Source organism: Vigna unguiculata, chromosome 4 (assembly GCF_004118075.2).
Source record: "Vigna unguiculata cultivar IT97K-499-35 chromosome 4, ASM411807v1, whole genome shotgun sequence".
Lineage (NCBI taxonomy): Eukaryota > Viridiplantae > Streptophyta > Magnoliopsida > Fabales > Fabaceae > Vigna > Vigna unguiculata.
Window position 1 is genome coordinate 33,133,839 of NC_040282.1, and position 14,634 is coordinate 33,148,472.

Here is a 14,634-nt window from a genome sequence, read left to right on the forward strand (position 1 = left end):
TCCCTAATAAAAATTCAAATAATTGGTCATCATAAAGCCTTAGAAGGTTGTTAGCCATCAAAATATTCATTCTATTTATTATGTTAGGTCGAATATAACTGAATTTGTCACCGGTTACTTCCATTTCATAAATAGACTTTGCCTATGCATAGTGACCTATATCTAACAAAAAAACCATTAATTCATCATTATCAACAAATTAGGTTCAAATTATTATTTTTCATAACCAAGCTTCAAACTCTACTTTCTCACACCACGTGGTCGCATTATCACCCTAGTTTCTTCCAATTTATTATCCAAAGTATATATATATGTGCTTACATTACACCATTTCATACTCACCATATACTTAACTTTTACTACTATATATTTTAACTAATTTTTGAAGAATCGGTTAATATTTAAAAATGTTAAATAAAATTTTGAAGGATTAAAAAGAAAATGTTTTCCATGGTCACACATATTGGAAAAGTCTAACTATATGAGTTCCCTTGATAGAATGAGTTCCACGAATTTATTAGAAGGCAATGATAATTGATATCAACCCTAGGGGCAAATTAGTAATTCCACAACGGCATTTGTGAAAACGGCCACTGAAATCCAAAATCCCCAAACGCAAAAGCTGACCTACAACAATGGGCCACAACTTATTATCTCCATCGTCGCTTCTGTGGTCTATTTCCCACTACAACTGTTAATCTTCTTTTTCCAAAATATTTATCGCAAAAACCAAAAATTAAAAATTAAAAATCTTTTACGTTTCTGATATTTTTTTTTTCCTATAATCATATATATAATATCTCATACTTTATTACCTTCATTTTTTCTTTTCCTGGCACTTACGTGTGACACACAGATACGAGAACCAAAGCGACTTTTCTGCGTTTTTATTTTCAACCCAATAAAAAAAAAGTGAAGATTCCATGCCCTAATAATGAAAGAGTTTAATTTATTTATTATATTATATATATATTGTCCGAAAATTTAATTTTATTAAACATATAATAACAAATTACTTTTCTTATCATATTAACCAAGTGATACAATTCATCAAATATCTGTTTTAAAGCATTTCACAGGTGTATATTAATTAAACTCATAATAAAATTAAAAAGATAAACAGCACCCATGTACATCACATGGAATGAAAGTTGCTTCACCTTAATTAAAGTCCAATTTTTTTTTCTCTGCTATGAAATAGAAATAAATTAAACTCCACAAAATAAAAAAATATATAATAACCTGAAGCATCCCATACTCATAAAAACCCTTATATAGTATTCACCCTGTCTTCTATTATTCATTTTTTTTGCTCTAGCTGTAATTGCATAGGGACACAATATCTGTTTAGCTATATGCAGCTAGGAGACTCAAGTGTGTTGGAGATCTCCTCCCATAGCGAGCCCGAGATGGCGGTGGCGGCGGCGGCGGAAGGAGCTGCTCACGGCGGCGAGGACGACGGTGGTGATGATGAGATGATTGGGGTGGATGTGGATGCAAATTCAGGTGAAGGAAATGAAGGTAATAAGATGAGCTTTGGAGGGAACCGGTGGCCCCGCCAAGAAACTTTGGCTCTCTTGAAGATAAGGTCGGATATGGATGCAGTGTTTCGTGATTCAAGTCTTAAAGGTCCACTATGGGAAGAAGTTTCAAGGTAGATAAAACTATATATAATAAATATATACTTTTTATATTTATATAAATATATAACTCAAATTTCAATACATCTTTTCTCTCTATTCATCTCTTTCATTTTTTGCTTTTTCAAGTCACTTCATTCTTTCTTTCATTGCTTCTGAAGAGACTGTAAAGTTCAATATCTCCCTCCGGATCATGCATGCAGATCTCTGAATTGGTTTTCAATTGGTAGTTCAATCAATTAAATATCACTTCCCTTTATTCCAAAACTTTGTTTTTATTTTATTTCATGCACCAAATCGTATCTCAGTATCAGTGAGATAGTAAATACTCTCTCTATATGAACTTGGTCTGCATAATTTACCTCAGTTTTTCATATCTAAGTTTCAGTTTTTGTTTAAAGATAAAGACATGTGTAAAAAATGGATCCGTGTTTGAAATGAATCATCCTGTGACTTTCTCTACCTTTAAGGCCACTCTTCATTCAATTAGGTTCATCGTTTCAATCTTTGTTTAGTTTCTTTTGTCTTATTTGTTAGATTCTTTAGGAAATATTAAACCATCTCTTCTGTTGTTAGTTTAGTACATCGAGGCAAGTACATTTCGTTGTCTGAGATTCTACCTTGTTTATTTGTAAGCATTAGTTCGTTATTTTTTTTTATTTATATATGATTTTATTTATCTCAAGTATTTTTATTTTTATTTTGTATTGGATAATGTTGAATTTTGGGTTTTCTTTCTCTTTCTGCACATCTGTCTCTAATTTTATGCATAAATGAATGCGCGCAGAAAACTGGCAGGGCTTGGATATCATCGAAGTGCAAAGAAGTGCAAGGAAAAGTTTGAGAACGTGTACAAGTACAACAAGAGAACGAAAGAGAACAAAAGTGGGAAATCACATGGAAAAACCTATAAATTCTTTGATCAATTACAAGCCCTTGAGAATCACCAGTTCACGATCTCTTACCCATCAAAACCACAACCTACTTTGGCAACAACAAACACACTAACGTTGCCAGCTAGACAAAGTGATCATGGTAACAACAACGTTATCTCTTATGTCACACCTTTTCCTTCCACAAACCCTACACACATTTCTCCTTCACCACCACAAACCACCGCCACCAACACCAACAACACCAACAACGACAATGTCACATATTCTTTGCCAAACATGAACACCCCTTTCTCAATCACCACCACCACCACCACCTCCACCTCTTCTTCCACAGCTTCTGATGAAGACTTGGAAGAGAGGTACCGGAGGAAGAGAAAGTGGAAGGACTACTTCAGGAGGCTCACTAGGAAGGTCCTCTTGAAACAAGAGGAAATGCAGATGAAGTTCTTGGAAGCCATGGACAAACGAGAGAGGGAAAGAGTGGCACAACAAGACAATTGGAGGATGCAAGAAATGGCAAGGATGAACAGGGAACATGAGATTCTTGTTCAGGAAAGATCAACAGCAGCAGCCAAAGATGCTGCAGTTATTGCATTATTGCAGAAGATGTATGGCCAGCAAAACACCACACAACATGTTCAAGCACAGCCACCAGAACAACAAAATCAAACAACGACGCTACAATCACAGCCTCCAACACTGAACAATAATTTTGAGATCAAGAAATTGAATAATGGTCACCACAGTGCTACAAGTACTAGCACCATTACTGTCACTACTTCTCCCGCGAGTTCTTCTTCTTCTAGATGGCCAAAGGCTGAAGTTCACGCTTTGATAAGGTTGAGGACGAGTCTTGACACTAAGTATCAAGAAAATGGACCAAAAGCTCCGTTGTGGGAAGATATATCGATCGCAATGCAGAGGCTTGGTTATAGCCGGAGTGCAAAGAGATGCAAGGAAAAGTGGGAGAACATCAACAAGTACTTCAAAAAAGTGAGGGAGAACAACAAAGAGAGGCGTGAAAATAGCAAAACATGTCCTTATTTTCACGAGCTTGATGCTATATACAAGGAAAAGAGCTTATCCCAGAACCCCTTTGGCGTGTTCCAGAACATGAAGCCGAACGAGATGATGATGATGGAGCCATTGATGGTGCAACCGGAGCAGCAATGGAGGCCTCCACCTCATTCGGAAGAGGGTACGGAGAAGAACTCTAGCGAAGAATATCAAGAAAAAGAAGAAGAAAACGGTGGTGACGACGACGATGATGATAATGATCACGTTGTTGTTGAAGAAGATGAAGATGGTGTGGAAGATGAAGCGTGTGAGACTGGGACAAATGATTAAACTGCTTCAGTGGACACAGTTGAAGGAGACAAGATAAGGAATTTTCTGAATGAAGAAATATTAAGTGTTTGTTCAATTTACTTTTACTTATAGCCTTTATTTTTTTTTTATCATTTTTTTTTTCAAACTTGAAAATGTGATTACTTATTGAGGAAACAATTCTTGGGTATAGTGATTCAATTTAAATTTTTGTGATGGGGTTGTAACATGTTACTGATAAGAAACAGAAATTGTGATAGATTTGTTGATATTAAAAGCATGACAGAAACACCTGTGCCAGAAAATTCAATTCTTTAATCATGAACCATGAGGATCTAAAGGCATGGGGCTTCAGTGGCTTCACATAACATACCCTATCTGAGAGACTTTTGGTGAGCATGGGGTATCATAAAAGGTGATGATTGGGGTAGTGGGTCAGAGTTCTGCCGCCATGAACTAGATTCAGAGATTTAACTCAAAAACACCCACATGGGCCAGCAAAGCAACTCTAGTGGGTGTGTGCAATGTGGTTTTGGATTGATAAATTATCAATAATGCTTTCTTTTTTAAATTCTTTTGTTTACATCTTTTTCCACTAACCCTTTTCTTCTTCTTAAGTTTCCTATATTACCCTATATTTTTTGTTCTCTTTCTATCTTCAATTGAACGTCCTACATGATTTTTTAATTTAGTTCTTGTACTGAAAAATATTACAAATTTGATATTTTTTGCCATTACTTTGATATGTAGAAACCTATTAAATTAATCCTCGTTATATTAATATTTATATGATCTATTTTTACAAAGATCAAAGTTAAAAAAAAAAAAAATGTATAGGAGTCAAATTAAGAATGTGTTAGGTTAAGAGTATACTACACAAATAAATTTTACTAGAAATTTTAACATTTTTCTATCAGAATTTTCTCATATTGAGGGTTTTTTTTAAAGAGAATTATTCATGAATTATTAGTAAAATTAATGTCACATGCATTCATGAAGTCAAGTAATTTTCATTTTCCTATGTTTGTTGGCGATATATGGGAGCTATCAGAGAGTCACAGTTGTACTTTCATTTTTTTCCTGTGTTTTTGGAGGCTTTGATTGCGTGTGAGAAGGGAAAACTTGGTTAATTTTCCACCATTGACTTCACATGCCGCCAGATTTGTGAAGATCATTTATATTATTTTAAACGTTAGATAACTGAGAATGCATTCAACATTATGTATAATTAATTTATCTTTAATTATGTTTATCTTTCTCTTGAATTTAAAAACATGTACCAGAAAACTTATTTGGGTCGAGAATCAAACTATCAGATAAGTTTATAGCTGGTCTAGCTTAAACAAATATTATTAAAGTTGGAAGTTCTAAGACTTAAAATCATCCCGATCAAAGGTGGTTGACAAAATATATTTAAAATGATTATGTATCTTATTATGAAAGAAAAAGAATTACTAGAGTAGCTAAAAATAATAACAATGTAATTTTTTTCTTATGGTTTAATAGGAAGAATAACAATTAAACCAAGTTTCTCAACCAATTTTTAACTGTCTCATTAACGCAGTTTTCTCTTTGAGAGAATAAAACATGTTATTGGTTGGACACATTGTGTGAAAACAGATTTATTTTCATTAAGTTGCGTTAAAGTTCTTTTGGATTTGTGCAACACGTGTCTAAGTATTAATAAGTTTCCTTCTCATGAGAAAACATAGTCATCATATTTAGAGGAAGGTGAATAATTAAGATGAAGAGGAAGAAGAATGTTCATTATCAACTAATTCTCCTTTCCTAAAGACAATATTTATTATATTAGGATACTTGAATAGTTGAAGATAATATGTTCATACTCCTAACATTTAAAATATCTAATTAAATTTGTCTTTTCAGAAAAAGAAAGTGTTAAAGAGTAGATCTTCGTGAAAAATTAGAAGAGGTCTTTTTAGAGAACTTAAAAGGACTTTGATTATCCTCTAAAGATCTTTGTGTTGAAAGATCTTTGTGTTGGATTTTATTTTGGTATCATAATGAATATCCTCGAAAGATTCTTCTTCGTATATCTTTTAGGTGAACAAAACTTTACATAGAATTCATGTAACTCTATTACATCTTGTGTGTGTAGACACACACACACTTATGCATGTGTCAAAACAACTTAGAATTGTTTCCTCAAGAGTCTCATCATTCAAGTTGGTTTTGAACATGGTAATTTCATGGCCTTATAGTATCTATTGACACTTTGTGACTCCTAGTAAAGTTGTTGGAGCTTTAAGTGTACCTCCTTCTAAAACTCACATTATGTAAATCAATCAATTCAAACTATTAACAAAAATTTGTATTGGAAGCAAATCTATGAAGGTATGATAGAAAGTTTGCTATCTTCCTTTACAACATATGCTTAAGAATTAGAATAGAGGAAAATTGGAAATTATAGAAGAAGTAGATGAGCAAATGACTCAAGATTTAAAGAGATAGACAAACTAGAGACAACCTAATGAATGAACAACATCATGTTATATAACATTTCAACACAAAATGTTATATAATTGATGATTGTGTTTTTAAGTACTTTTAGAACACTTAATCTAAGCTTTCTTGAACTTTAATTGAATTTAAATATATTGTTTTAACTGGAATTTTTCTAATTGAGATAATATGATCTTTAAAATAAGTTATGTGCCAAAATCAACCATTTAAGCCTTGCTAAAAGATAGTTGTTCTAAGTAGATAATTTGTACTAGGTCTAACTAGAAGAGTCTAACTAGAGAGTCTATTATGTTGAAATTGCCTAAGCGATATGATAAATCATTTATGAACTGAGTTTTAATGATGTTAAATAATTGCATATATGTTCCTTAAGCGTTTTAATGTGTTTTTTTTCTTAAGTGAAATCAAGCTCATAAATTTTCTATAAATGATATAGGGATGAATTGTCTCATGACAAATGGCCCATAAGATGGTTCAATCATGATTGAATTAGAGAATTTATAATGGTCGAGAAGAACCTAAAATTGCAAACTTAATAAAGAAAATAAAGTATTCTTGAAGACAGAGAAGAAAAAACGATAAAGGACAAGTCGTCTATGTAGTGTGTAGTTAAAGTCATCTAGTTAGTACATTGTTGGATTTGTCTAATGCATTTCGCTAGACTCATCTACCTAATATTTTTCCAGAATCGTCTAAAAAATCATATGATGAACTCGTCTAATGATATTGTCAGATATTATCGTCTGCTAATATCATCTTATACGTATAATCTAGAAGACCTCATCTATACATATCATTTGACATGATGAAGCCCATTTGTTGAGTCAAATTTTCTACGAGATATAGATCTTCTTAAGGCTTTATTCTACATGAGATCAAAAGACATTCTAGCACAAGATAACATTGACGATATCAAAGTGGGTTGGGCTCGACAGTTAAGGTGGGCCGAGACAGGTTTTTGAACCCAACAGCCTGAAGTAATCCAACCCGTCAGCCCGTGACTCCATATTGTGGTGCCTTTCAATCAATTTTATATTATTTTTTATTTTTTTTACTATGAAAATTTGGGAGGAGAAGATTGGATACAAGTGTCTCCCATTAGAAAGAACAAAATGTATATCTAAGGCATTTAAAAAACTACACTCAAACAAAAATAGAGCCACAAAAGAAAAAAAAGGCCAACCCATTCCATCATAAGAACACACTATAGAAAAAAAAATGAAAGATTGGTGGGCCAAATGGCTAGCCTGTCCAGTGGCGGAACGAGTTACACTCTTCAACCCATTTTCCATAGTCGGACTAACCCATTACCTCAATTTAGCGGGTTAGTCCACCCTTTGGTCCAAAATAACTCGTACTGACCATTTTGTCACCACTAGAAGATAGAAATGTATTATATGAACTTAATTCAATCTTTAAGCCCTTCAATCTCTACATAAAATTTTTGCATTGCAAGAAAACCAACTTTGTGAAGACTTTACAAATGAAAAAAATTGTAATAAAATTAAATTATAACACTAGAAATATAAAATGAAAGTAAATTCTACTCTAAGAACGTGTTTTTATTTATTTATTTAAATCTAATAAAGATAATTTACATCTATGAACTCATAACTCAACCGTGGAGTGATTTTCGTTCAAAAAAGAAGTACTTTAACTTAAATGACCTACTCGAGAGTCATTGAATTTTACTTAACAGGAAATTCTCTAGTGAGGAGACATAACACTTTCTTGTTCTAAATAAATTATTTTTTAGATTGGTTAACTTATTTTTAAAGAATTTACTTGATATCATTACTAATGCAAAAGTGTGATTGCATGATATTGATGAAAATATATGTAAGGTTAGTATAAAAGTAACATGTACAGTGTGTAATATGTTAGAGGTGGTTATTAGGAGACTAATATATCCTTGTTCTGTATTGTAATTAGTAAGATATGTGACATGGTGATGAGATATTTTAATTTTAATGATAACGTTAAAGTTAATGGTTCTTTTTATAGGGTGGTAAAACGAATAAGTCTGACCTATTTTTGTCCGACCTATTTGTGGCCTATCAAAAGTAGATTGGGTCTAGCCTGTCAAATAAAAATGGGCTAATAATCATAATCTTCCTTGTACAATTATTTATAAATTTTTTATTTTTAAAATTTGTTTATATATACATATACATTAATATTAAAAGCATATTTAATCAAATAAAATACTTTTTTAACTTTTAATTAATTAGTTAATGTTTTTAATTAGACAAATGAAAATAATTATTACATTTACATGTTAAATTACTCAATTATAACTAATAATTAAAATTTAATTTGTAGGAACTAATTATTTAAATTACAATATTATTATATACTTGAACATTTAAAAAATATAATATAAAAAATAATTTTTAATTTATTTTATCTTTTAAACTCAGGCTAATTGACCATGATGGGTTGACCCATATTTTAACCTGTTAAATTGATAGGCTGGACAGGACAAGCCATAACGGACTGATGGGTTGAAATCTTCAACCCTACATGTTCCTTTTAACACAAGTTGACGGGCCGGCCCGTTTTATCACTCCTATTTTTTTGTCAATTATTTGATATCACCAAAATTCGATATAGATGTATGAGAAGCTATACTATGTTAATTACAAGTTTAAATTATAACTATATGATAATTCGATAAGCAAGTAAACCATGATAAAAATGATATATCTTAGTCATAAATGTTCAAATTTAATACAAACTTTTTGGAAATCATCAAATGTTGTAAATGTTTAAAGGGTTGTTTGATGTCTTTGGCCGAGGATAAGTGTAATTAATTAATTTATTTATTAAATAAATTATGTAATACTATGTAAGATCTTTGAGATTTTATAATTAAATGTATATTAGTGTACCATTTTAGGCTTGTTTCGAGGTCATGTTAATCAGCGCCCTTAAGGTATAACTGATGAACATTGAATTTTGTAAAAATTCATAAATAATTTAAATATTAAATGAATTCTGATCTTAATAATTATTAGTACACTTTTATTTAATTTAGAGGAAAAAATGTCCATAAATATTATACTATCGATAATTGATAATTTAATTGCTACACACAAAAAAAAACTATATTTTAATATTACTAGATATTAAAATATAATTAAACATAAAAAAATTAAATTAACAAAAAATAAAATATTGTTTTTTTAATAAAAATTAATTAACATAATATTATCTCTATTAAAAAAACAAAAAATATTTTATTTTCTATCAATTTTTTATGTTTATTTATATTTTAATTTTTAACAACATTAAAATATAGTTAAATTATTTTTTAACTTTTATTTATCAAATAAATTACTAATTACAAATGTATAATACTTGTGTATATTTTTATCTTTTAAATAAAATTAAAGTGCACTAACAATTACTAAGATTATGATTCATTTAATATTATAATTACTTATAAACTTTTATAAATTTCAATATTCATTAGTTATATCTTAAAGAGTGTCATAAGAATATTAGTTAACGTTCCTCTTGTTTAGATAATAATGAATATCTTTTGATCGTAGAGTGTAGAGTATATTGTAGTACATATTTTTGACTAGAGGCCCTCCTCACACATATTTTATTGGGTTGTTTATGAAAGACTTTATTCTTATTTTTTTATTGTTATAAACATATGTTATGTTTTATTTTATAAGCCGTGTATGAGTAATTTTAGTTGTACATGAATGTAAATATATGAATATTTAAGTATGTATGTTCAATGTGCCTTTTTTATTTTAGGAAAGATAATAGAAATGAATATTTTATTTGGTATTATATTTTCATTATGAATATATTCATTTAAAAGTAATATGTTTAATTAATATACATATATTTTTATTAGATTTCTTAGGTAGAATAAATAAATTACATTGAATTAGTATGATATCTAGTAATATTCTCAAAATTAATTATATATTATATTAATAAATATGATAAAATAACATCTTTTTGTAAATGTTTTGTAAAGTACTATATTAATAACATAAAATTAACCAATACCTAATCCTTAATTTTAGGGTTATTTTTTGTCCCTTAACTTTAGTAAAAATTAAAATTAGTCAATCTTTAAAATTTTAGATCAATTTAGTCGTTCATCTTTCGAAATGCATGGATTTAGTTCTTTTAATCAAATTTTATTAAGTTTATTTTACATTTCAAATGAGTTTCTCAACTAAAATTAAAGTGAAAATGTGTCAAACCTTGTAAATAACTCAAATGCTATCATGAATCGTATTTGAAAGGTCGAATAAACTTTACAAAATTTTATTAAAATGATTAAATACACACATTTCTAAAGTTAGGAAAATAAATTAGGTCAAAGTTTTGAAGATGGACTAATTCCAATTTGCACTGAAAGTTAAGGGACCAAGAACATATTTAACCCTTTATTTTATTAGCGATGGCAATGGGAGTCGACCCATCCCATTTTAGCCCACCCCACAGTTGGCTTTCAAAAAGTAAGTCAGGCTAGCCGAACCGCATAAAAAATGAAAGCTAATTTCTCTAGCTCGCCTGACTTAATGTTTGGCCCACGGCTCACATAAAGTTTTTAATAATTGTATCTTTATTTAATTAAATTAGTAGAAATAATAATTTTCATAGGTCCATTCTTAAAATAAGTAATATTCATAACTTTATATTTTATAACTTTTAAGTACAAACATATTGAAAATAGAAGTGATTTTGAACTAGGCATAAACAAGAAAAAAAAAACACGAATGATGAGCTAATTTTAAATGGACCGGATGCGAATAAACGGGCTACTTTGGATGGATTAAAGAAGAAACATAAATTAGCAAGTTGCTTAGAAGAAACACACAAATGTGTTGTGCTCGTGCAGTTGAATTTTAAGAATTTAATTAGTCAATGAAAGCTATATGGACCAAATGCGGGCTAGCCCATTGGTTGTCCATGTGGATTGCGTGTTATGTCGGACAGACCTCAACGAACTAGCGAGCTAAAATACTCAACTCGTCTCGCACCTTTTGTTATAAGCTTGCAGGCCGACCTACATGACCCGATCACGTTGTTATTCCTAAATTTTATTATATTTATATATATTATTTTTAATTTGGTTATTCTTAAGCATTTTTTTCTGTGAAAAATAATTGATAATAAAAATAATTTAGATCTAAAATTAAGTTTATTATAATTCATAATGCTTTAAAAATAATAGTTAAAGGTTACAATTAAGATATATACTGTATTATAATTCGTTAAGCAAGAATAATGTAGTTTAATAATGTGAAACGATAGGTGTGAATGAGAGACCAATTTTAGGTCAATGTAAATAATATGATTTATCACCATTGCTTCCTAACTATCACGGTCCAAATATTGGCCACTAAATGACAATTTTACAAAAGCCATCTGGGTCCACTGTTAGGAAACCTGTATCTTCACAAAATTATGCCATTTTATTACAATATTCTACCTATGCTCATCTCTTTTGACTTTTGCATATACCAATTATGTGTATTGGTGTTCTCTAGATCAATAACTTATTATTGATGATAGGGAAGGTTGAAAACATTGACATTCCACCTTATTGCACAATCAACAACTAGGTATTTATAGTAAAAATTATTGTTACTCGCTTCATATATTTATTTAAATCTAACCCACATGAAAGAATGATACTACCACAAAACCAAAACCTGAAAATAAATTTTTGAGTTTCATCATTACATATGTTGCTCAATTTTTGAACTATTTGAGAAACTTCTTTATATAGTGCACCAGAGCCCAGACAACAAAAGAAGATAGAATAAAATTAAAAAGAAAATTTCTTGGTTGCCCTAGCTTGATGATAGAGTTATACATTAGTTTGCACAAGATTGCAGTAAATGAGGCCTAAAGCAGAGAGGCCCGTGACTGAAAACTGTATAAAAACATAAAACATGTGAAAAAGTTCAAAATGAAATGTAATAGTTCATCAAGACTGGTGGTTGGGTTTTTCGTTTTGCCCAAACTGACAAAATACTATTAATGGGAGAATGATCACATTGGTTTGAAGAGGATTATCTTATCACATAAAATTGTGTCTATCAATGACAAAATGAACCGAGAAAATTCAACCATATGTCTAAACCCACTAACATAATTTTTTTTATTTTTTTGTATAGACAGGAATTTATTGACCATAAGAGTTAACTTTATTTTTTTAATGACTTTCTAGTTTCAATAAAATGCAAGAATCACTTTCTTATATTCGTTCGACTAATGTTATTTCACGTATAATAATAATGGTAATAAATAATAATAACAAATATATTAATTTTTTAAATGATTGTATTAAAATATTTTTTTTATTATGATTGAGAAAGAGAGTGATTTATTTAGATATTTCACCTTTAGACAATAGTTCTTTAGAGAACCTACCATCAGACTATGGCATAGACATTCACTATACGATTTACCTTCAGACAATGATATAAGCGTTTATGTGAACTTTAAGTTTAACTCAATTCTATAAAATTGATTTGTAAGGCGAAGTTTGTATTCACTTATGTATTATGAAATCACCTTATTCCTAGTCAATGCGGGACTTTCAACATACCTTCTCACGCCGAGGTATATACATCTCAACCGTGGGACTAGACATTAATGGGTGGTCTAATAACAGGTGGAATAATATGCCTAACAATCAACAAATATTTCGATAGCGGGTGACACAATAGGTCGAACAAACAAGAATTCTCGCTAGGATAGGCTCTAACTCATGGCTTTAATACCGTATCAAAATTAGAATCTACTAATCACAATGAAATCGTGGTGCCATGGAAGCAAACAAAGATAGAAATAAAAAACTGAGATGAAAGCAACCCAACAACGCAAAGGAGAAAACGTGTATTATAAAATGTCTTCGAGGAAAAGGGTAAAGGTGTACAGTACATAATAAAACCTAAGGACCCACTTATATATAAAAATAAAAACAAAAAACAAAAAATATAAAACATAAAAGCTAACAACCCTTCTCAAGCTCAGAGTACAAATTAAACATTCCTAACTTTTGGAACAAATATTCTAGAACACAGTTGCAGATAAAATTTTTGTAAGAATATCTACAAGTTGCAAGTTGGAAGCAACATCAAGAAGTTTAAGATGCCCAACACTAATATTTTCTCTAACAATGTGGTAGTCAATTTCACCGTGCTTGGTCCTTTCATGCATAACTTGGTTAGATGTCATCTGGATTGCAGATTGATTATCACAATAGAGTAAAGCATGTCTTTTGTAGATGACTTTCAAATCATCCAACAGAAAGGTTAACCATTGTATTTCGCAAGTAGTAGTTACTAATGCTCTGTACTTATCTTCGGACGAACTTCTTGAGACAAACGGTTGCTTCTTGGAACTCCAAGAAATATGAGTTTCCAAGGTATATGATGTATCTCATGACAAACTTTCTAGTGTTTGTACATCTTGCCTAATCAGAATCATTATATACCAGTGTAGGAAAGGATTTTGGCAACATTTATTTTTGTGATTTTGCCCTGATTCTAGAACTAAGGCATATTATGACGAGATAAAAAAATGTCAGTTTTTTGTCTCGGGTCTCAACCGAAGCAGAAACTCCATATTCTTCCTCAGTTCTACTGAGAACCAAGGCCATATGTACCTTTCTACATTTTCAACATTCCATCTTCTCCACTAGAAACTCGAGGCAGCCACCATGGTTCTACCATAACTTCGTCAGCCACCGCCACATCTGAAACTCACTACCAAAGATCCGCAGCCACTGCAATCTTCTCCTTCATTGTAAGAGCAATTCATGAATCACACCACTACCATGGAACCTCCATGTTCTTCATGCACGAAAAACCCGAACACCACTTTTGGCACTGGTACAATTCCACCTGATGCCAAAGATCACTACCTAGTGGCATTTTTGAAATATTAACCAACTTTTAGGCTTCAGGTCTTCAAAACCGAGGCATATAAAACCTTTTGGCACCGATTTTCTGAGAACCGAAGCAGAAAGGCATTTTTTGCTTCGGGTATATGTTAGAACCGAGGCATAAAAGTTGGAAAAAATTGCAAAAATGTCGCCGTCCCATTTTATGCTTCGGTTAAGTGATAATCGAGGCCTATAACACGAGTTAAAATGGCAAAATTGCACTAGTGATACCCTTTAAGTTGGATTTCACTATTGCCAGCAAGAAATATTCTTTTTCCTGAAGTTTGCTTAAGGTAGCATAGAATTCTCAATGCAGCTTAATGACGTAAGGTGGTTAGAGTACAAACAAACTTAT

At 30.9% G+C, this 14,634-nt stretch overlaps 1 protein-coding gene across 1 annotated transcript; it reads left to right on the plus strand.

Moving 5' to 3' along the window:
- Positions 1–1,233: 1,233 nt before the first annotated feature.
- Positions 1,234–4,167, plus strand: LOC114182588 (trihelix transcription factor GT-2-like). The gene is made up of 2 exons (XM_028069484.1): positions 1,234–1,654; positions 2,428–4,167. Exons 1-2 carry the CDS (start codon positions 1,356–1,358, stop codon positions 3,881–3,883), a joined length of 1,755 nt encoding a protein of 584 aa, XP_027925285.1. The 5' UTR covers positions 1,234–1,355; the 3' UTR covers positions 3,884–4,167.
- Positions 4,168–14,634: the final 10,467 nt, after the last annotated feature.